Below are 24,553 nucleotides of genomic sequence, written 5' to 3' on the forward strand. Positions count from 1 at the left end.
GTTGTACAAGACCTTTTTTTGTGGAGCTGCATTATTTACAAACATCTGGAAATTTAGTTCATACCTTTGCCAAAGTTTATTCTTTATACCGTATGAGTTAATGTTACAGTTAATTTATCAAACAAATGATATAATTTTTCACTGTTCTTACTCTCTGGAATATCAGATCTAATCTTATTTTAAACTGAGCTAAAAAGTTTTTAATGTGACGGTCACAATATGCAGCTATAGCGCTAGTTATATCACTATTCACTACATAATATTGAATTAGAAGCTTTGATAATTTGTTTATTTCGAAAATTAAACTTTGAAAGTTCTTACATTTTCAATGTTGCTAAAAATGACGTTCACTTTAACAATTGTATTGTACTCGTATAAGATCTAGATTAACAAATAATTGGGAAAACTTATATTTATATTAACGATGCACAGATAGAACGTACATAATTTTTAAATTCGTGATGGCACTTCAAATTAAGACGTCTCTCTACACTTTACAATTCACTAATCCCTCTTCAGAAAAAAATTGCGAAAACAATTTAGGACATTATATCAGAGTTATTTTTAGAAATTATAATATGGTTATTATTTTCTATTATGTCTATTTATAGGATAGGTTATTAATATTCAACTGGGAACACGTGTTTTGCCTGTGCTTTTTATACAAACATAAATTTTATCAGTTTAAATTGTTTTCTATGTTAAAAATCCATTACACAGTTTCAGTCCTATGTAGTACGCAGTTATATCTACTGATAATAAGCATGCATTGCAAACGCATTTTATGCGAATATGGAAAACCCGTGCCGAAGAATTGTACGTTCCGATCAAAATAACGTTACGTCAGTCGATTAATTAAATTTAAATATTATATACTTACATGTATTCTATTGGCCTTACTTTTTTTGTAATTCAACTTACTCTGTATCTTTAATTATTTATAGTGACTGTTCTTCCAAGAAAATCATGGATATTTATTTTGAGACGCCCCGTAGAGGACAAAATGGTGTCAGCGGGCGCCTCATGAAAATGCAGCAGGTATTGCGTCGTTTCGACTGAAGGGAAACTGGCAAGAAAAACTGCTAATTGTTGTCATATTATTTAAATTGCCGCCAGAACCAAGTTTCCTAACTATTCGCGAGAGGAAATACTGCAATACCAGATAATTAGACAAATGCCTCCGGGGTCGGACATAATGAATCTAAGAATATTACTTGCAGAAAAACGCATATTAACATACCCGTACCAGACAAGGTTAATTTGCCATAAATAAGTTTAAAAATAGCAGTATACCTAATAACGTAAAAATAAGTTAACGTCAGTTCTTTCTTTATTGAAGTACAATTTCGTAAATTTTAACAGAGATGCCACTGCTGACGTAATCAGATGTAGAAACTGACGGAAAAAAATGTCAATGGTCAAACCAAACATGTTGTATACACATTTAACTTTATTTCCATAGATTCATATAAAAATTGTAAAAATAAATCTTCACTTTTTCAATTTTTCTAGGATTTAACACTTAACACCTCTGGTTACGCCCAAATAAATGTCCCGTGTCTTTTTTTTTAGCTAAAAGTGATGCATACAAATACTGGCCATCTTAGTTTTCGAAAATACAGATTTCTCGAATTTAGACTACTTTTGTTGGCCCTAACATCTCCGTTGTTTAAGAAATAAAAAATTGTGTAAACGATTCTATACGATTTTTTCCATAAAATATGGTTTTTTAATTGTAGCTGGAAAACGAAGCAAAATTTCACTATAGTTCATTGGAAAAATTATTTAGAGAATTGAATTTCCCATCGAAATGGTTACAAATACTGGCCTGGCCATCTTAGTTTTCGAAAATACAGATTTCTCGAATTTAGACTACTTTTGTTGGCCGTAACATCTCCGTTGTTTAAAAAATAAAAAATTGTGTAAACGATTCTATACGATTTTTTCCATAAAATATGGTTTTTTAATTATAGCTCGAAAACGAAGCAAAATTTCACTATAGTTCATAGGAAGAATTATTTAGAGAATTGAATTTCCCATCGAAATGGTTCATTTAAAAAATTTTAAAGGAAAATTTTATGCAAAAAATCGTTAATAAACAATTTGAAAAAAGCAAAAAATTCGATTTTTTTATTAATTTTTTACTTTCTTGCCTCTAGTTATTTTTTGAGTAAAGATAGGTATAGGTATTTCTCCATAGAAAAAAGTAGATAAAATTTCCTTCAAAATAAGAGGTTGTAAAGTATTTTTGGATGAAAATTGATTAATATATGGCCGCTCAAACTTACAATTAGCCAATTTTTGGATTTTCGTCGCGTGTACCCTTATGTTTTAATTTGCACATTTTTTTTGAAAAAAAGGAAGGGAAACAATACGTTCAAGGATTTTCATCACATGACTTGTTCGACGGGTCATTAAAAATGAAAAAACCGCGGGGTGCGATTAAATTAGAGGGTTGACATTGAAGATAGGGGTGAAAATGCACTTTTGCAGTTTTTAAGTATAGCACGAAAACGTAGCAAAAGTTCGGTATAGTTTATAGGAAGAATTTTTGTAGAGAATTGAATTTCCCATAGAAATGGCTTAATTAAAAAATTTAAATAAATTTTATACAAAAAATCGTTAATAAACAATTTAAACAAAAGCAACAAATAAGATTTTTTTATTCATTTTTACTTTTTTGACTCTACTTTTTTAGTAGGTAGGCAAAGAAAATTGCTGTGCAAAAAACTAGATGAGATTCCCTCCAAAATGATGCGTTTTCAAAGTACTAATATTGACTGAGTTATAATCGGTCAAACTTAAGTATTTTTTAGATTCGTCGTTTTTAGCATAATAATGATTATAATTCTTATTATTTTTACAACAAATTGGTTCTTTACTTAATATAAAATTATTTCAAAAGTTTTATTTGTAATAAATACAGATTTTCACAACAAATATCAAAAAATCTTATGTAAAATGAAACACTTTTTCCTCTTATTCACCCTAACCGCGGACATACTGTGTATTTAAAAATTGTTTGTCAAAAATTTAAAGAGCCCACTTCTAAATGTCATTTTTTTAATAAAACAATGACTTAATGACGTAAAACATATTTATTTTTAAATCATTATTAAACCATCTACGTCACACTTTTATTATACCCCGCTTAACTTATTTTTTATTGGTTTGTTATCTGCGGTATTATCTTAAATAACTATTTAATATTACCCGTCTGTCTTCTAAATATAAACAAAATGAAACGACAACGTATTTTATCTGCTGACATTCAGCAACAAAGAAAATTTTGGAAACATACCGAAAGCAGAATTTTTCGTAGTTATTTTTCAATATTAACACTTTTAATCTCTACTCTACTTGATCCAAAATACAATATCAAGGTGAAGGTAACACCTTATCTGATCAAATGTAAGGAACTAATTTTCGATGGAATTCGAGTGAAACAATACTACAGGTTGAAACAACCAACAGAAATTGAATGCTTCATAAAAAAAATATATATGTGTATATACATACAACCCACGTAAGTGTTGAGAGAGAGCTTTTCAGTTATAATAGTTTTATACTACTTAGGTACTTATTATATAAGATTAATTTATATTTTATTAATATGAGAACGCATTTGCTTAAATTAAAACGTATAACAAATACATAACCGGTTTGAAAAAATACATATTATAATGGATCCACTTTAATAACAAAGATCATTATACTACTATAATTAACCTGATCTATACTTTTGTAACCTTGTAAGAAAACATATAGAATTCAAGACAAAAGTTGTAGTGATCTCAATTGAAGAAAATATCGACAAACTTTAATGTAGTCTAAAAAAAATGATCCGATAAAAAGATTTATGTTTTTTTGGCTAAATAACCCCTGATCAGTAGCACACAGCCTTCATTATGGACTTGTCCACAAATGCGATTCAATATTTAAGCGAAAAATCAAATTGTCATCATCATATTCCAAGTTTAATAGTCCTAATGGATGTAGAATTTGCCAAAGCGCGGATATCAGGAATATTCCATGGGATTATCGATTACTGAGGTCAAATTTAGAATTTCGATTTCCCCATGGTATGCTAATGTTGCTCCGAATGATTTTACAGCAAATGTGAAGGTTACAGAGCGATATCAATACGAAACGCTATTTTTAGCAGTACCCTTTAAATAACCATTTTTTACGGAAAGCAGATTCGCTATGTCGAAAACGTATTTCAAGTCGTTTCACTCGGAATATAGAAAGAAGCAAGCTAGTAATGATGTCACCACTTGATTAGTTATCTGTACAACGTTAATGACCAGTTAGGATGCATAATACCGAGAACAATACTATTTCTACACAAATAATATCGCTATAAAATGGTTGAAGCACTTCTCGGCCTTGTCGATGTTATTTTTACTCGCAGAGGTACAAAGAACTAAGTAACTCCTGGAACGGTCCGTTGTTTACATGAAAACGTAAGTGCAAAAAGGTATATACAGGGTGTCCCGCATAAGAATCGACACAATTTCGGAAAAAATGAATTCCCTGGAATGTTTCAACCTAAAAGTACCAAATTTGGCATAGTTAAGGGTTATAAATTGACCATAGGTAAGTTCAAAGTCATTGAAACACCGCAAGATGATCCTAGCCTTAACCCCATACAATTTCATCTAAATCCGCTTATTTCACCGAGTATTTCACCCAATGTGATCCTGTATATCAATCAAAATTTCAAATATTGTGTTTCGTATTATTCAATTTTTGAACAATCATAAAGCCCTTTGGAATAATTTTAGGAAAAACTATTACCTACGACCGTTTTTTATTTGTTCATTTTAAAGAATCAACTGTTAGCTTCAAAACAGAACCTCATACAAAAAAGTTCATGCGACTAACTACAGTAATGGCATTACCATAGTGTCGCGTAAATCTTTCCGCCAAGTCAATTCAAAACGTGAGTGCAGATCTAGCGGAGTAATCAGAGCAAACACTTAACATTACGGCCATAGACAACCGATATTTCATAAACCTTAACAGTTCGCTACGAGTGATCGAGTGGGGTGTTGTATCAATTGAACACCTGGTAGTTCGCAAGGCACAATGAATATGCAAATCGAGAGCACAAACTTGGAAATTATTGGCAGTTAGTACGCTCCAAGAGCGGCAATAAATTTTTACTACGTAGTATTAGCCGTGTGGAAACAATTTAACCTATATTTTCAATCTATACGTACGTTACGACGATGTGCCAATAGCGCAGAAAGAACAATGTGTTGTTTTTGTTATGAAAATAAAACAATTCCAACTATGGCGCTAAATAAATATGCTTGGCATGCCTATGCGTTGGAATGAGGGGATAAATGTGAAGTATATATTTCCGAGAGCATTTCTTTCGTAAATGCACTGATCAAATGATTATTACATCTGGAAAAGGTACGTAGATCCAAACAGCATGTATAGTATTTCCAATCTCAATTGAAGACCAAAGAGCTAGGCAGTATGTACCAGGTTTGGTCGCTACGCAACAACTCGGTAATGAAATTTTTGAAAAACTTGTTCCCATATTTATTTAGCCATACCCATATACAGGTCTGGTCGCCCAGTTGAAGAATGCGCGCGCGGGGGCAAACGCCGCATACACACAACCGCACTGGGCCTCCGGCCATCAATTTCAGTTATAGACAAATTGTCTAGCAGTGCAGTGCAGCAATGCGGAATGTGGTGTGATTCAGGTAATTTTAATTTATTGCTATCGCGAAAGGGAAGAATACGAGGAATAATTTGTTTACTAATATTATTACAACATGGCATTTTGGAGACCTTTTGAAACGGAACAAAACGAAATACCGCAAGACAATATTGAATTAGTAGAACCGGTTGTTGATCAAACAGATTTATAATTTAAAAATAAGAATTTACATGTTCAATGTCGTCAGCGTATCATTTTAAATACTTCCGATTGTTTAAAAAAGGAAGAAAATGAACAATCAGATAATGAAATTATAAATAAATTTCACATAATACCTAATTAAAATTTCAGTGTCCACAATTTTTCGTGTTATTAAACAAGGTGTTATAGATCATTGCGTAAAGAGGAAGCGAAAACAAAAATTTAAAAATATCGATGGCATGACGAGAGACGTAATTCGGAAGACAATTTATAATTTATTTAAAGAAAATTGAGGACATAAATAATTAAAATATGTTGTTGGCCAAATGAACATATAATAGAAATTTTCTACACATTATAGGTAATAGGTATGTATACAAATTCTTATAATTTTTTACTTTTAGCAGAAAACTTTTTTAGGGACGTCTATGAAGCTCATTAAATTTTATTGCTAAGCGTTTTTATACATCTTCAACTGACTTCGGAAAATTAAGAGTAATAATCTAGAGAATCTAGACGTTTCCGAGTAACAAAAGTATTGAAATTTTTTAATATGTAGATTGTTGAAACCTTGCTTGGTCATTAATTAGGTAATTAAAAGCAGCCACTTATATACAAATATATCGACTCATGGTGGAGATAATGGACACTAAGTACGACTAAGAACACTTTAAAAAAGCCTAAATTTCTTTCCCTCACAGTTATGGAAACATTATCCTTAGTTTACTTCTTAAACGTATTTCGAACAAGTGTTTAAGATGAGCCTCCTTAGCTTCGGAGATAATGTTCAAAGGTGCTAGAGCTAGATACACAAAAGACCTAGACACCAACTTTTTGTCCCTGGGTGACCACCCCAACGACATCCCCCCCTGCCCGCTAACCTTTTCTGTTTCAGAAACCGCCAGGATCAAGAAACAAAGACAACACACATACACACCCCCATACCCTCCTTACCCCTCCCCTCCCGCGCTAGCCTAAGGGCCACCTTAGCAAAGCGCATCCCCAGCTGCATAGCCGCACTACCCTACCCAACCATACCACACATAAACATGACACCACCCCCGGAAGTTTACACAGACGAGCCGGCGAAGCAAGAAGAGCGCCAGAAGAAAGGGCCCTAGCCGGCGGGGCCCAGCCAGGACAAAAGGAGGTCCCACAAAGCGCCTACACCGGCCGCATTTGGGACGGATGGGGCCCGCCTACGAAGGCTGTCCAGGCCTACACGACATGAGGCAGGATAAAGAGGATAATCCCCCTCGATCCCAAATCATTGAGGCCAATTTCTAGCCATAGAATAATGGCGCGCGGTGCTAGATCTGACACCTCGTGGTTGTCACACTTTCTTCATTCTATTGTTTCAAAACACCTAACACCTGGACGATTATATGATAAAAAAAATTATGCACGATTTGTGAAAAACACTTATAGATAAGGCGCATAAAATATATCCAAATTTGACACAATTAAAGATTGCAAATAAAAGGATAACTGGGATTTATATTATCGGTGTGAATATATAAATGTAATGACATGTAACAAAATAACAATTTTTAAAACAAAAACGGAAAATCACATTTTTATGTTTTTAAGGAAGGGGTAATAATAATAATAGTATTAATATAAGATTCTATATTGTATAGCCACAGTTCTACCCGACGTTAAATAAAACAACTATTAATAAAATATGGGCATGATTTTAAACGCAATAATATGAACACTGTGACCGAGAGTCAAAAAGAATTGAAAGTCAAATGCAGTGTATATTATTGAATGGATCATTCATTTGCAAATCGGTAATAGAAAGTCAGTTGTATGACAATTTATCGTTCATTTATCAATTAATTTTAACAAGACGAAATTCGCCGAGACAATAATTCAAGAACGCGACATTTAATAATACGCGGACGTACTAAACGAAGAAAAATTATACTAGTTAAATATATCGTGTACCTATGTTCCAATATACAAGGTGATTCACAAATGGTGATCAAATATGAAACCTCGTATTTTTTGGTGAATTTTAAAGGGAGTCTTTCCTATAATGTTTTATTTTTTTAAACAATTTAAAAACTAGTAAGTGAAATAATTTGAAATTATAAGAAAGACTCCCCTTCAAATTTACCAAAGAATATGAGGTTTCATTTTTGGTCACCATTTGTGAATCTCTCTGTATTAAAGAAAAACAATTCTTAATATTTAATTAACTGTAGATAGTTCATTTCAAAATTAAAAACCTGTAAATATTGCCGATTTTAAAATAATAACCAGTTTGTAAAACAAATAATATCAAACGAGATCTATCGAGACGTCTATATCAACCTGTTGAAACTTTAATAAATCCAAGATAATTTAAAAATAATAATTTTACTACTTCGCATTTCCCATTCTTGGCTCTCTTAACAGAACATAATGCAACATGGAATCTTCCAAAATACCTGTACATGCTTCAATCCAAAGGTTGATACCCTAAATGAAGTCTTATCAGAATTTCAACAACCAATGCACAAATCAAGACTAACATAATGCCTCTAAAAAATCAACTCTAACACGATTAGTTTTCGAAATATTTGAAAAAAAAAACCGAAATTTTGGAAATCCGTTTTTGTTTCATTTCAGCCTTGTTTTTATATGTAACGTTTCGTCTCTTCAGAACCATCATGACCTTTTTTTTTAAATACGACCCTAGAAATTTTATTACATTTTTTGCAAGCATTCATGACCCCCAATACTGTACTGCCCCAGCCCGAACCAGATTCAGAAGTTGTGTCTAGAAAAATTCATCTTCGAAATTTATCAAATTTTTTATTAGATTTCTATATTTCTTGAATTATTGTACACTTAAAGTGTCATTAGACCCAGTGAAATCCACCTAGTTATTTAAAATATTACCATAACACGTTACAATAAAACATTATTCATAGTTATTTCTAGGTTTCTCGAGTGCTCAAAATTCAAACAAATTTCGATTTAATTTAAAAAGTTGCCATCAAAAAGTGTTATTCTTTTTTCAATATCACCTCAAACAAGGCTGAAATGAAACAAAAACGGATTTCCAAAATTTCGTTTTTTTCTAAAAAATATTTCGAAAACTAACCATGTTAGCCTTGATTTTTTTAGAGGCATAATGTTGGTCCCCTAATTCCGTTTCCCCGATCCCTATAGTAATTTGTAAGTCTGTACAGCACCTTCTATCGATGAGCCTAAAATTACTTTCTGAAATTTTCTTTCTAAAAACCTAGTCTACTGAAGTTTTCCAACTTGATTGATGAATGATTTTGAACAGAAGACTTCGATTTTTTTTAACTTTGGTACCGCGTAGATCGAAAAGGACCAGCATTTATTTGACCAAGGTCCAATCACCCTACTTTGTTTTTAGGAATCCATCATGAAAATGTTCTTAAAGAAACACCCTGTAAGTACACCTCTCCCCCTTTAATATATCGATCCAGACACTGATCTATTAATATTACTTACAATACTCGACTTTTGAAAACGTGAATGTGGGTGTATGTCTGAGAATATTTAATGTTCACTTTAATGATACCCCAGTTCGTATAATCATAAAATAATTATTCCCGGTAATTACTAAACATGCTATATGATATTACTGGCATTTCCAAGACTATATTTAGACACCCAATTACACATTATCTTATCTAAGTGTTATTTATATCTCGTTTTCGTGTAAGTTGGAATAATAATCTTTTACGGTTATGTTCGTGTTAGCTACTTTTATGGAGAGATTTATAACAGAGTTAAAGATTATTATCAAAAAAAAAGCAAACGTCATACATCGATTTTTGCGCGATGTAACTATTTCCAAAATCATTTTGAAACGGAGAAACAAAAAACAGCTTAAGACTCCCATGAACCGGGGTCATGGAAAACAAATGAAACGTAAAAAAATAAATAAAGCGCGCTTTCGTCTAAGCAACTTCGCAGATATAGAAAGCGAGGATGTCAAGGTAAGCGACAAATGTAAGAAACTAGATAACGTACGGATTTTATAAATTGTGACAGATACGATCTAACGTCAAAAGCTAGGCTGAAAAGAAATAAACATGTCCGAGTTGCCCCGTTTTTAAACAATAGACGTGTTAAAAAATGTTAATGAATTTAGGTGAAAGTATATTTCAATATTCGTTTGAGGCGGTTTGTAGAAAACAGTCGTCAATTTTTTATGTAAATATTTCGCTAACACGAGATCGGCGGTGGACAATACAAAAAATAGCAAGTACGATGAAACTGGAAATTGCGAAGGCAAATATGGAATAAGTAAATAACAAAATAAATATTTTCTCCGCGAATTTTGTAAGAGGAGTAATATTTTTATGTAAGGAAATAGTTTAAAGATGATAAAAAAATTCTTATAAACATACTTTTACTTCCGTTTCATATTTGCAAAATCGAATATTTTTGAATTATACAAATATTTGTTAGTACTCGGATATGTTCACGTTTAATTAAAAATTTCACGGATATCACTTAAAAATCAGTACTTACTAAAATGGTTAACTGGGCCCTTTCATGTCAATTTATCAACTCCAAGTTCATATAGATAAATTTTCCTGTTTCCAAGATTAAATTTTCGAATACTTATCATTATGTAGTCCTTTATAGGTCCTCTAAGAAGACGAGGCGAAAAAATTCTGAGAATAACACAATGGGAAAAAATCTTGCTTGAAACTAACGGAGTATGCAGAGTAAAACAGCATCAGCCATTACTCTGCATGCACTAAATACGAAATGAATGTGGAATTATTATGGACAGCTTATTATTCGAATGAGGTTTGGAAAACCTCACTGAAATTATACTCAAAATTTAATTGATTACACCGAATTTCACTCAAAAATCAAAATATTGGCGCTATAGATACCAAACCCTGTTAGTTGGACTGATGTCAGTCGCGTATACTGATCACGCAAATTTTAGCCAGTAGCAGTCACGACTGGTTCTTAAATCTGTAACAATTTTTTAATAATCTAACAAATCTGCGCTTATTAAATACTTTTACATTGTTTTCTTGGAACGAGCTTACTTAATTCTCATATGGATGTCATTCGGTGATTAAAGGAGGAACTCACAACTTCCTCTTTCTCTTATCCTCCAAATTAAACCACAGAACATACAATTCTCTCACAAATACGTCCTATACAGGATGTTCCTAAATAAATCCTAAATTTCCGCAACGGAAAACTGTAAATTCCTCTTGAAAAAAGAAACATTCTTTTCCTCTCCAATTTTTCTCTCCGGGCTTTCGTTTTCGAGATATACGGTATCAAAACTTTCATTTTTTTAAATTTTTTGCCAATATCTTAGGAACCGTTTGAACTACAGAACTTAGTTTTTGTACACGCATTACCACTATTAATAGCTACTTTTCCAGACCCTTCTCTAATTCATTGAACGTGACAGTGGTGGAGATTTTAAGGTATCGTAAGGGTTTTCCCCCCTAACTTTTACACCACTGGTAAAATTAACATTTGACAGCAAAAAAAATTAACATTTGCAACAAGTAGCTATTAATAATGGTAATGTGTGTACAAAAGCTCAGTCCTGTAGTTCAAACGGTTCCTATAATATTGGCAAAAATCTGAAAAAAAGTTTTGAAACCGTGTATCTCGAAAACGAAAGCCCGGAGAGAAAAATGGAAGAGGAAAAAAATGTTTCTCTTTTCTAGAGGAATTTACAGTTTTCCGCTGCGACACTTATTTAGGAACACCCTGTATAAGGAGAATCATTTCAATGCTCCATAAGGAAGTTTTCTTTAACCGCAATGAAAATGGAAATGTTTCATTTCTTAAAAAATACATTTTTAAATATTTTTGGTGAAGGAATTAAATAAATTAAATCGATATTTTTTACCAAATGATAAAGTGGCATAACTGTTTCCGATTTCTGCACTAATTTTTTAAGAAGGATCCTATAAATCCAATGATTGCGCATCCGCCACTAGAAACCGGTACAATGATAAACATTTTGGAAATGTATACAGGGCGTTTTTGAAATAAGTGCGTTCTTTGAAAAGGGCGATAGAGGGAGATAGGTTTAAATGCTTTAGTTTTCGAGAAAATTAATTAAGAAGACTAACCGTAAATGTAAGCCGACCTTGTGCATCTTGTGCACGTGTACGGCTAAATTGCTACATGCGTGAAGCGCTTTTCTAATTAGCTGAAAGGTAGATAAGACGAAATGGCCCTGTACGTTAGTCAGCTCGATGTCCGGATATGAACCCTCTAGACTTTTTTGTTTGAGGGTGTATGAAACAAAATGTGTACCGAACGATTATTGTCGAGGCAGCAGATCTTCAACAGCGTATTTTTGCTGCAGCTAATGAAATTCGACAAATGCTGGGAGTATTTGCACTTATGCGGACTAATTTTGACCGTCGTTTCGAAGCATCTTTATTACCACACGGAAACATCACTGAACAATTTTTGTAGAGCATATAGTCTATTGGTAAGTAACTCGTTNGGGGGGAGGCAGTGGGGGGGGGCAGTAAAGCAACAAACTGTTCCAAAGAGGGTTAAAGTTGAAAATAATGTTTTTTTTTACTAAAGTTACCTAAACACTAAGGAACAAAAATAAGGGGCTTACCGTTAGAGCTCTTCAGGTCCCTATGAATCAGCGAAATCGGCGCCCTACAATGCAAATAGTCCATCCCCCTGGCGATCTGTATCGCCCAGTCCACGAGCACATCCGGCCTTATCTTCCTGCCGGCGAGGACGCGATTCAATGACCCGCCGCGGCAGTACTCTAACACTAAACACAGGTTCGGTTCCTGCAGGCACACCCCCTCCAGGGACACTATGTTCTCGTGGCACAGCAGACAGAACAACTTGGCCTCCTTGACCACGTTGTCCAGGGTCACCGAGATGTCCGCGTCGGGGTCCTGCCGCGCCGCCTTCACCGCCACCTCCCGGTTCTTCCAGATGCCGCGGTACACCTTCCCGAAACCGCCAACGCCGATCACCTCCTCGAGGTCCAGTTCCGAGAAGTCGATCTTTACCGGGTTGATGTCGGCGATTATCGAGTTCACGTGGTCGGAGAAGTCCTGGTGGGCGACGAAGTTCGAAGGGAATATCCCCACCTGATAGCAAGGACAACATCGTTACGGTCACCGTCTTCAGCGCGAAGAGTAAGGGATGCTTAAGGTGGTGGTTACACCGGATGCGAATTCGTGCGAAAAACGTACGTACGACGTCGTACGAAGTATCAGTTTAAAAATTGCCGATACGATAAAAATACTTTGTTTTTCATCAATAAGTTTGTACCAAGATGATATTTGTGGCAATTTGTAATACCACGAATTCGTATACAACGTAATTGTTGCATTCGTCTGAATATATTCGTACAAACTCGTACGAATTCTTAACAAATCATTCGTGCGAACGGAATTGGATACGAATTGTTGGTATGACAGTTTTGTCTAATACTACAATGCTACATTTTTGGTCCTACGATGATTGTCTTTCATATACAGGGTGTCCGTAAGTGAATGAGCCATACATCCTTGGATGAAAATAACCAATTTAGATCAAGTTACTTTAATACAAGTTTGCTTCCTAAAAATATTATTGGCCTTCAAAGCAATTTTAATTTGTTTTTTTTTAAGGTCTTTTACGATTATGTTTTACTTGCCAAACCAGATTGCCAAATTTGACAAATTTTAGGAAACCTCACTATTTATTGTAAACCCGTAGCACTGTTTCAGAGCAAATTGTATTGTAGTGTTTGCTCTAATTAAACTTTATTCTTTTCTACAAAGATTTTTGCAAATTCGCATCCGTTCACCTTAGGCGTATTGATTGGACAATAACTCATAAATTGATTAGTTGTGTTTTCTTTCTAAATAAATTCATACACATACATACCTATTTCTTTATGAAATCCTAAATTTTAGGAACTGTATTCAAGCTATAACATCAACACTTCATTATTGCATTTTGATTAGTTTAGTACCCTATAATTTAAAATCAAACTTCGTTATTTAAGAAGCAATATATTCTCTTATGACCAAGGTAATAGAATGGATTCAATTAAAAACGACTGCTCAAAAATTGTGAAAATTGTGAAAATATTGATAGCGCATAACGATTTAAATATTCCAAAAATACATTGAACTTTCACTTTCAACAGAAAACTATTAAAATGTGGAAATAACTAAGAAAACATTTATATCTAATTCTTATTTCTTGAAACATTTGGAGACGTTTTCCATTTGCATCATCTATCACTGAAATCTGGAAGGTACAATAAAAACAATTATTTGGAGCTTTTATTATTAAAAAAAACATACCTAGTTTAACTTCAAATATTTAAAACTCTCGTCTTTATCTGTTTACAATTAATTTATTTACAATTTAGACAAAACAAATTAAGGAAGTTTTTGAATTTAATTTTAATTTTTATACAATTTAAAGAGGTTTATTAAGTTTACTTCAAAACATGTTTATCACAAATTCAAATTATATTTAAGCTATCATATTAGGTATAAACCCCCCATATGTATATTACGATAAACAAAGATTAACTGAAATTGTACTACTATTTGTAAGTATAAAATACGTAGGAGTAGAATTTAGCTTCACCAGTACCTATTTTCCACATAAAATGTTTGTTATTGTTTGCTACAGGGTGATTCGCAAATGGTGACCAAAAATGAAACCTCCCCACTGTATCAACATAAAAGTAGATTTTTCTCGAAAACTGTCAACTTTAAAGCTTATGACCTAGAGTACTTTTTTTGTGTAGAAAACATTGGCGGTTCAAATGGGCGTCTCAAAACCGTACTTTTTCCAGTGGCGTAGAAGTTGGGGAGAAAAACACCCACTTCCCCTTCAAAATCTTCACCAATTATGACTGAAAAAAATTTTTTCTCGCACAGAACATAGCTTATTATGAGTAGTAAATGCTTACAAAAGCTGTTTTCTGTACGATAAACGGTTCCGGAGATATTCGCAAAAAACGAAATTTTTTTTACAATTTCAACACCCTGTATCTCGAAAATTGTGCATTTTAGAGGGTAAGTTAATACAAACTTTTTTTCAAATTTTTGGACGAGCTATCACATCCTGAAGTCCTGCGCATATATTATGAAACACCCTGTATATTCATGGTCATATTACATTTCATTAACACTATTGAAATGACAGCAATTCATTAAATTATTTCTTGTTTACTATGTAACTGTATACAAAGTTTGTGACGTTAGAATATGATAATTAAACATATGTTTGATACAAACTTGCGGAACGACAAGGCAATGATTTTTACTGCCATATAATTGCTTTCAAACGGGCTTCCAACCAATGGATACACCACAGTGGCAGCATAATCCTATAAGATAAACAAGGTTAGGTAATCTCATTTATGAAAAAAAATAGCTGCTTGATTTCTTGGAATTAGCTCAAAATCTCGATATTTTGATACCTACTTTTAGGATATACAGCGACGTTTTTAATTTTTGTTTAATTCTCAGACCTTTTTAAGCAAATAATGACCTATTTGTTTAATGCACAAGCTGTTGCATTTTTTTTGTTTAAGTTCAAACATTCTTTTAAAACCTATAACTTCATTTGCTTTTAAAATGGAACCGTATGTTTATTTCCCCACCATAAAAAAAAACATAAACTTGTCCCACGCGGCCATTATCCAAACTATTCATCAGAGCTCTGCGTTCGATGTAGTAAAATTAGTGCGCGCGTATATTATTATTGTTTCTAGGAACGCTAAATAAAGTAGAAACAATAATTGTAACCGAACGTGTAACGAACCCGACCGCAATAAGACAAGCAGCGATGTTACTAAAAAAAAAAACTATTTACTCGACACTGTTTATTTAGATCCACGGCAATTATTGTATTCGGTACAAGTGAATTCAATTACAGGACAGAACCGGAACCTATAAAATACCGCGCTGTAACAAAGTTCTAGGCGAAATCAAGGCAATTTATCAGATTATTTAGTTGGAGACGATTTCATTGTACAATTTTCTAACAAGCGACTTTAGTTATTTATACAGGGTGTTTTCTACGTCTACGTTATACCTTCAGTATAGGGTGTCTTGGGTTTACAGGGTGATAATCAGTCATAATATTATTAATTTTAACCACGTATTCAAAAGGCCTAATAAAAACAGAAAATCGAAAAAAAAGGCTGGACCATTTAAAAAATAAGCAAATTACCCCTCAATTCCCATTCGAAGGTTGAAGCGAAACAGCTGATTTCCCCAGTAGTCTTAAATTTTGCAATTGTTTTCAAAATCAAAGTCAGTGGATCATCATTTTATTAACAAAGTGCTATGGACGGATGAGTGTTGTTTTAGCCGTACTGGCATTTTATATAGGTAGGTACCATACCACTCTTTCAAAAGTAATAAGTCGCACAATAAGGTTATACGTACTACAAAGTGAATAATTACCTAACTGAACATAATAAATTATAAAACGTTGTGAAAACACTAACAATATTAAAAATTGTATAACCTAACATTCGAAAACAATTATTATCGTTATACATTTGTTTTTATTAAAAAATAAATACTTGTTAATATTTAAAATGGAAAAAATATCTTATTTATTCATGTGTCTAGCTAAAAAGTTTATTCGTTGTAGCTCGTTACGGATTAAAAACACATTAAAAGCTAGGTTAATGACCGAATGTTACGTTAGGTCAAGATTCACTCTCGATAAATCTTTGTAGCTCAGCGGTCAGGAGTGGATAATGATTTGAAAATATTTTTTTCAGTGGAAATACCTATGCATTTTTAATTTTTTTAAAACACGTATTCGTATTCTATACTTATTTTTTTCTATCTTCCCATAAAATTAACGACATTATTACTGAATCACCCTGTAACTGTATCTGAATATGTTTGATTTAGTCTAAGGAAACTTCTGTTAATGATATGTTTAATTAACAGCAAAAATTCATTAAACTAGTATAGAAATTCGCTAACCACTGGCGGAAATATTAGTAGGCACTGTCATAAACTAAGGACTTCGATGTCACTGACTAATTTGGATATTGAATAAATGCTCTTTCGAATCTCTACTCTACCAAAGAAAAAAGTATGACTCGATTTATTTAAAAAATAAGCTATTTTTGTAATTTTTCTTATTTTTTATCTAAATGCGCTTATTACAGTCGAATATACAGAGCAACTGTAAAATCAGCGCAACTGTAAAATAAGGAATAAAGTTCATAGACGTATATTCAATTTCTGGAAAAAATGTTTGAACAGGTGGACTTTCATTCTCAAAATCCAATGTTTTAGCATATTATGTCACACTTCTATACTTCAACCAGTGCAGTAAAAAGAGTTAAAATAAAGAGTTTTAAATGGTAGTAGGTAAATATTTGTATAAATGGGTTTTTGTTTTTATATCCCCTACATATCGGTAAAATAATTCTTCAAATTGTGATTTTAAATAAAAAATATATTAACCAAAAAAAGACTCGTTCTTCGAATAAACTAGAAAACCCTTTTTCATATAATTGTCTATCAAACAAACTGATTCTGCAAAATACCTCCAATATAGATAAAGGTCATCATTTTAACACGGCCTATTTAATAACTATCGCTATTTTGCATAAAAAAAATTAAAAATCTAAAGAAACTCCGGATGACACCTATCCACCACAATCGGAAATGATATGATATAGTTTCCTCCCGACCACTGAACGTGCTGCTATATTTAAATATTATCAAACACTACACATTATTTATTTCTTTACAGAGTGTTTCCTCTCTGAGGGTCGCTATTTTTCGAATAGTTAAGTATAGGTATAGTTTTTTTAAACGTTCGGATTCAGACATACAAACAATAGAAACATTATCAAACCTTCAAAATACTGCATTATTTTAGATTAAATACTCTTCACAATGTTTGACTAAAAATTAAAAAAAAAATACATTTCTAAACATCTATATCGCAAAATAAAACCGTTTCTTCTTTGCAACTTCTTCTTGAAGTATAGAAATCTGGGAGGAAACCACGTATGTTAAGTTAAAAACAATTAGTAGACACTGAAAAAATTAGTAAACTGAAATAGTCCCGGAAATCTTAATTTTCGCGTTATTAAATAATCCTACTCCTTTTTAAAAGTACATTTTTTTATTATTGCCACCTGCATTTTTTACTTTATTTTAAAGCTATTACGTTAGCAAAAGATGTGTTTTGGAAAATAAAAAACATGTGGACATACTTGGTTATATTAAACGGAACTCGCTACAAAATTTGAAAAGAACGAAAATAATACAAAAATAAAATTAAAGGAGTCAGTTATTATTGTGGTAAATGATGATAAGTTAAATTTATATCTCATCAATTGTCTATGGAAATAGATAAGAAGATAAATTTTAATCCACCACATTTTAAATGGAATAAAAAAAGGAAAAAAAATATTTGGAAACGTCACTTTTTAATGCGAAATTTCCTCGGAAATTTCAAAATTATGGACAAAAACCATGGCGCTATAAATTTTGATGTAATAGCTTGAATACAATAGGCATATAGGCATATCTGATATTATTTATTTTTTCTGTCTCAAAGGACTTCCTTAAAATCTAAAACCTACAAGGCGTATCAGAAAAGAAAGCCGATGATTTAAACATATTTATTTATATAGAAAAAAAGATACTGCTTTAAAAGATACAGGTTAAAATGAAAATTTTAAAATCATTCTTTCTTAATATTTGCTTTTCGAGAAAATTAATACGCATTTTTTATTTATACCAAACTGTTTATTTATTTGTTTACGACGAACACGCCTATGACTAGCCGACGAAAACCCCGAGCTCTAGTTACGTGTTTATAAAGATGTGTGCACTTCGAAAAGCAAATTAATAACGGGGTTGTCATAACCCCTTAACCCCTCCCATTTTTTGTTGGTGCGCTTATTGATTTTTTTGCTATTATACAATTTTTTTTGAAAATTTTACGTTTATTTCATAATTTTGGAAATAGACATCCTTTTTTAGACTGTACCAAAGTGGTCGAGACAGGAGTGGGAAATTATCCTGAAAATTTTGTAATTAATATCTCGAAAATCATTGAAGCTGTTAGAAAAAACAAATTTTTGGAATATTTACTTTAACGCCCTGTATCTTTTAAACGAATCATTTTTGTATATAGATTACTTTACGTAAATCACCTTATTTTGATCGCAGGAGTCTGTGGTTACCGGATTGTTGCTCTTTTCTGGGACACCCTGTATATTCAAGCACTGTGGACGAACTCACCTTGTCGCCGATCTTGCCCGTCCACCATCCCTCGTCGCCGGATATCTTGGCGTCCTCAGAGAGGACCTCCACGATCTGGCCCTTCCTGAGGGACAGCTCGTCCTCGCCCTGGGCGTCGTAGTCGTAGAGCGCTGTCCGGAGGTAGGGAGTGAGAGGGTGCGGAGGCGCCCTGGGGTGCACTCGCTCTCGCTCGCTGACGTGAACCGAGCTGACCATGTCTCCATTGCGGGGCGGTTCCATGGACCTCAGCTGGAAGTGCTCCACCAACGGAGGCATCCGTTGAGTTCGTCAAGTCTGGAAAACATTAAATGAAGTGTCTACAGTTCATCGTTCGGTTCCGTTGTGCAAATTGAAAAAATAAATGGAGTAGCTGTACTAGAACAGTAGGATTGTAAACTGTAAAAAAATCGGTGTGAGTAAAAGCAATAAAGGTTCGTAGTGAAATTATTGAGTATATTTTCACTCAATATTCGGCATTTTGATCATTTTACTCATTTGTGATTATATTTAAACTAAAACTGAGTACTTTCACTCAAATAGAGGTACTCCTTAAATTAATTCTACACGTAAACTCGTATTTGGTGCACTTGTACCTAAATCAGAGTAAATGTCCTCATTAGTGAGCGAGTTTAAATGTATATTAATTTCGAGTAATTTGAAATGGCGCCGTGAAGATGGCACCACTTACATATTGCTTCTATAATTTCGACCACAATTGATCGGCTCCAGAAAAGCGTGTTCGCCAGAAAAACAGGCCTTAGCCGGCGGCGGCGGGTCTCAGCTGGCGGATCTCAGCCAGGACAGGAGGAGGCCCCGCGAAGTGAATATTCTTCATTTCAATATTTAGTTAATTCAAAATAAAATCTGAGTAAATGACTCGATAATAGTTAAATTTAAATCACAATAGAGAAAAAGTCAACTGTAAATTGGTTTTATATACTCAGAATAGAATCAAAAGTCGCTCAATTGATAGTTAGCAGTAACTCGGATTTGAGTAAAACTCACTCATTTCTGATGCAATAGTTTCACTCAGTTGTACTTATACTAATAGAGTGACAATTTCACTCAAGCGGGTGTGCACAGAAATTGGCACACTATTGAGTAAAATTGAGTGAAATTTGAGTGATTTTTTTAGTGTACCTATACGTATATTTTCTTCAAGAATTTCTTCATTTAGGTAATAAGTTAATAAATTAAAAGGGTAATGAGCGTCTTATATAAATTAGACTTAGTTTATGAGAGTGGGATACCGCAGGAATAACTTCGTGATCAAGCTTGAGTAATATTCTCGGTAATATTAAAGTAATACCGAGTACTATTTGAGTGCTATGGTAATATTTAAGAATTAAAGCCCCCCTCGAGTTTTTGTTTTGTTACTTATCTTTTAATTCAAAACTGAATTTTCCTCTCAACTTTCCTTTATACATATAAGTACGTATAATATTCTTTGATAACAATCGCTTGATAATTTTATATGCGTTATCAAATGATTTAAATTTAGCTGAACCCGTGTGCATATTGCATAACACAATTTTTTTTTATAGTTTTCTTGACAAATGTGATTATATCTCGGATTATATCCAATACTTTCGTATGTATATTCGAAATGGCATTACTTTTTATTGTTTTTCTCAGTTATTAATAAATATTAATTTAATTATGAGGTAGTCAAAGTATACAGGGTGATTCAAAATGCAGTACAAAGAATTTAGGGGTGTATTTTTGAGGTCAAAACAAGACTTTTTTTCCTATAATCGTGGGTTCACAAATTTTGAATCACCCTGTATATACAGAATCCAAAGAAAAAATTTACGATGATGGAATATTGCAAATACATATACTAAGTATTTGCATTAAAAAGATGAGATACCGAGTTAGATCCTTATACTTCAGTACAAATTATAATTATGAGATATATTTTTAAGACTATGCAAATCAAAAATCGTAATATATCAAGGATTTGTGTCACAATTTAGTGGAGTTATTTTGCAAATCCGTATGGGTTCTATAAAAACGTCAGTAATCATAAAAATGTCACAAACTAACACCTCTGTATTAGATTCCTTTAGAAATATAATGACATTACATGTGATAAAAGAGTATTTTATTATAAGAGACAAAATTATTTTGTATACGTAACATAGGGAAAAATCGAGGAAAAAATAAAAAAAAAATTACTTAATCCCCAAAATTTAAAAAAGTAATAAGTAGATACCTAGTAATTCTAAATTTGTATGGACGTAGGTGATTTGATTAAAGGTTGTAGCACTGGTTACAAAATAATTCGTGGTTTTTAGTTTTAAAAGTAAAAGTAAAAAAGTAAAAATTAAATATCTATTTCAAGAATCATATAAAAAAAGAATTCAAAGAAACTTCGAAGTAAAACCACCGGATATGCATTTGTCGTTCTGTTCTATACATCATCACAAACTCGGTCACAAAGTAATATAAACAACGGAAAAAAAATGTCCCTATTACGAAATTTTAATTCTGTATAGGTACCTACTTAGTGTGTAGTGATTTTTAACTACTTAATTTGTTAATTCCTGGCATTTTTTTTAAAACGTGAATAATGGAATTTTCTCGGGAAATTGAGGATGATCCTGCCTTGGAATCATCTAAATATTTGCTTATAAAGTAGAAAAATATACCAAAATATACTTTAATATTTTTATTTTACATCTCGTTTTACATATAAGTTATTTATAAACTTCGCATTTTTTCATAGAAATGAGATTTCATGAAAAACTAACGAATTTTGGTATAGGAGCGGGTATAGCAAAGTTGTAGAGAATTTAATTCTGCATCTCATGGTATGAAAATATACAGGGTGTTGCATTTAAAAAATTCCAGATTTTTCAATTTTTCAATTGGCACTTTTGAAATATTTTGGTCACCCTGTATAACGCAGGCCAGTTTTTGGAGCATGATTCGGAAGAGTCATCCTCACTAAACGTCTGATAAAAAAAAATGGGCTTAGTAGCTAGTAGTATAACCTGTCAGTATCAGAAAATGTAAGCAGCCAATATCGACTAGAAAAACCTTTCAAGCGAGATATCTCAAAAACTGTGAATATTTGAATAGAACTATTCTACACAAAGTACCCTTTACTTTTGATGTAGAATCCGGAAAAAATATAAAAAATGTGTGTTTCCATTTAAAAAACCAAAGTTGGTGTCTGGCCAGGAAAAGTGGAAGACCCTGTATAGTTGAATATATTTTTAATTTGTACATTCCGAGAAATGTGGCAACACAAAAAAAGAAAAATTCATATATTCCTCATTTTAACATAGATATTGGACTTTCCCGCACTAGTGGGACACGCTGTATAAGGATAAATTACGTCATATAGAAGGGGAACAACCTGCAAATTGTCCATCAATGAAATTGCTTACTACGGAATTATTGGAAACACTTATAGAATTGTGGTCTCAATTATGGTATTACTTGGAATTATCGAAGTTATAAGAATTATATTAAGTACAAAGTGAAGGGGGGAAACCGCTGATCAAAATTTGACCACTAAAATACTCACATTCATAATTAATTACTCAAATAATTTCCTCACTCAACGAAATAGAGAACGAGATGAGGGAGAGACGACGCATGCGCGCATCATACATGTGACGTAAATCATTGTTTCAATATCCAAATATTACTGAAGTATTTCTCAAATATTATCCTGATAGTTTTCCCTCGCAAATAATAGAAAAGACAGATAGCAGGTGGGGTTGACGGCTTCAGATGCATGCACGCATGGTACATGTGAATAAATAATTGAAATATTACCGAAATATTACTCAAGTAGTGTTCATCATTACATGAGTATTACTCAAGCTTGTACCCCAAATTATTTCCGCGGTTCACCTCTCGCACAGTGACCATATTTTTCTTTCAGAACTTTGACTACCATAATGGCAATTATAGATACTTATATTTTCAAACTTGTTATGTCTCTTTTGGGTATCTCACAAGTTCCACTAAAGGAACATCTTAAAAAAGTCTTATTTTAATAACTCCGACATTTAAATAAAAATATAAGCTTGAACTCTGCTTGGCATAAATAATTGAGATATTTTCGAAATATTACTCAAATAGTGCTCTGTATTACCAAATTACTTTAGCGATTACCCCCTCCTAAGAAATGAAAAATGATATATACTTTTTAATACTTATAAAGGACAAGACATTAATTAATATACTTGAGTACATATTATTTTAATTGACAGTCATAAAAAAGTTGTTATGTACCTACCTAATGCAAGCTTTGAAGCAAGATTAACAACTTGGTGCACCAGGTACAACAATTAATAACAGCTAATTAATAACAAAACCCAAACCGTTCAAAATCACGAGTTAATAATACATGATAATAAGTGAAAAATAAATACGTTTACAGTAAATAAGTAGGTAACAACCGTCGACAGATTACATTTTCTTTGACATCGCGTAAATTCTTACCACTACACTTGCAAATATTGCCAAATATTTCTCATAGTTCCTCACGAACTAGTAAAAATACATGCACCTTTGTTCACTTTCTACAATTTTTCTGGCAATAATTTTTTAAGATAAATCTCACTGGCAAGTGATAAAGTGAGATAATACCCACGTAGATATCAGTAAACGGTTATTATTATTAATGTTCAAGGTCAATAAAATTTATCAATTTTAAGATTCGATTTTTGTAACACCATATTAAAAAAATATGTGATGTTAGATGTTATGCATTTCTTTAAGTGCTGTAACTGTAACGATTCCAAATTATTTCATATCGTTTTGCACATCAGTAGCGCGATAATAATAATAAAAAATTAACTGAATCTATATTGCAAATGAGACAATTTAACCCCAATTTTAACATTACGAGGCGAAATATTGGCAAAATAGGAGTATGTAGGTAGGTCCTTAGGGACCTACTTATATGGTATTAAAATATAAAGTCTAAATTTAGTCAGGTTACTAAATTAATCATCTCTAAAGATTTCGATATATTAAATAAAGTTAGACAGAATTTGACATATGTAATTAGACTTTTATTCAAATAAAATAAATATTTGAGTTTTAATTATTTCTTATATCTTTTAAAGCTAGTTCAGCAAAGAATAATTAGAAAGAAACTACAAATAGGTACTTTAAATTTCTTATCGCTACATGTTTTTTTTTATTCTAAATGTATTTGCATTATTGAAGTTAAAAACATCCTGAATTCAAATGTTAATGTTGTTTGTATTTTATTTTCCTGCATTTTCAATGAGAAATTTATACTTGATATTAGATATTAACAACTTCCTTCAACAGTCGCTTTAACATACAAGACCGAGTACGAGACATTTAGAATGTGCACTACATTATGCAACTTTACTACTAGTAGTTTCAGAGCAAAATTACATTTTTGAAGGTAAAAATTTGGGTAAAACATGTT

General features: G+C 32.4%; 1 protein-coding gene across 4 annotated transcripts in view; it reads right to left on the minus strand.

The window, feature by feature from the left end:
- Positions 1-24,553, minus strand: part of LOC108917427 (mitogen-activated protein kinase kinase kinase 11) — a 94,090-nt gene that overhangs the window by 68,387 nt on the left and 1,150 nt on the right. For all 4 annotated transcript variants that reach the window (XM_018724006.1, XM_018724007.1, XM_018724008.1 and 1 more), the window contains exons 2-3: positions 19,129-19,422; positions 12,480-12,972 (exon numbers count right to left, since the gene is read on the minus strand). In XM_018724006.1, the coding sequence (XP_018579522.1) occupies positions 12,480-12,972; positions 19,129-19,404 (769 nt within the window). In that variant the 5' untranslated portion in view covers positions 19,405-19,422. The remainder of the gene's footprint in view (positions 1-12,479; positions 12,973-19,128; positions 19,423-24,553) is intronic.

This window comes from Anoplophora glabripennis, unplaced genomic scaffold (genome assembly GCF_000390285.2).
Source record: "Anoplophora glabripennis isolate ALB-LARVAE unplaced genomic scaffold, Agla_2.0 scaffold4, whole genome shotgun sequence".
Lineage (NCBI taxonomy): Eukaryota > Metazoa > Arthropoda > Insecta > Coleoptera > Cerambycidae > Anoplophora > Anoplophora glabripennis.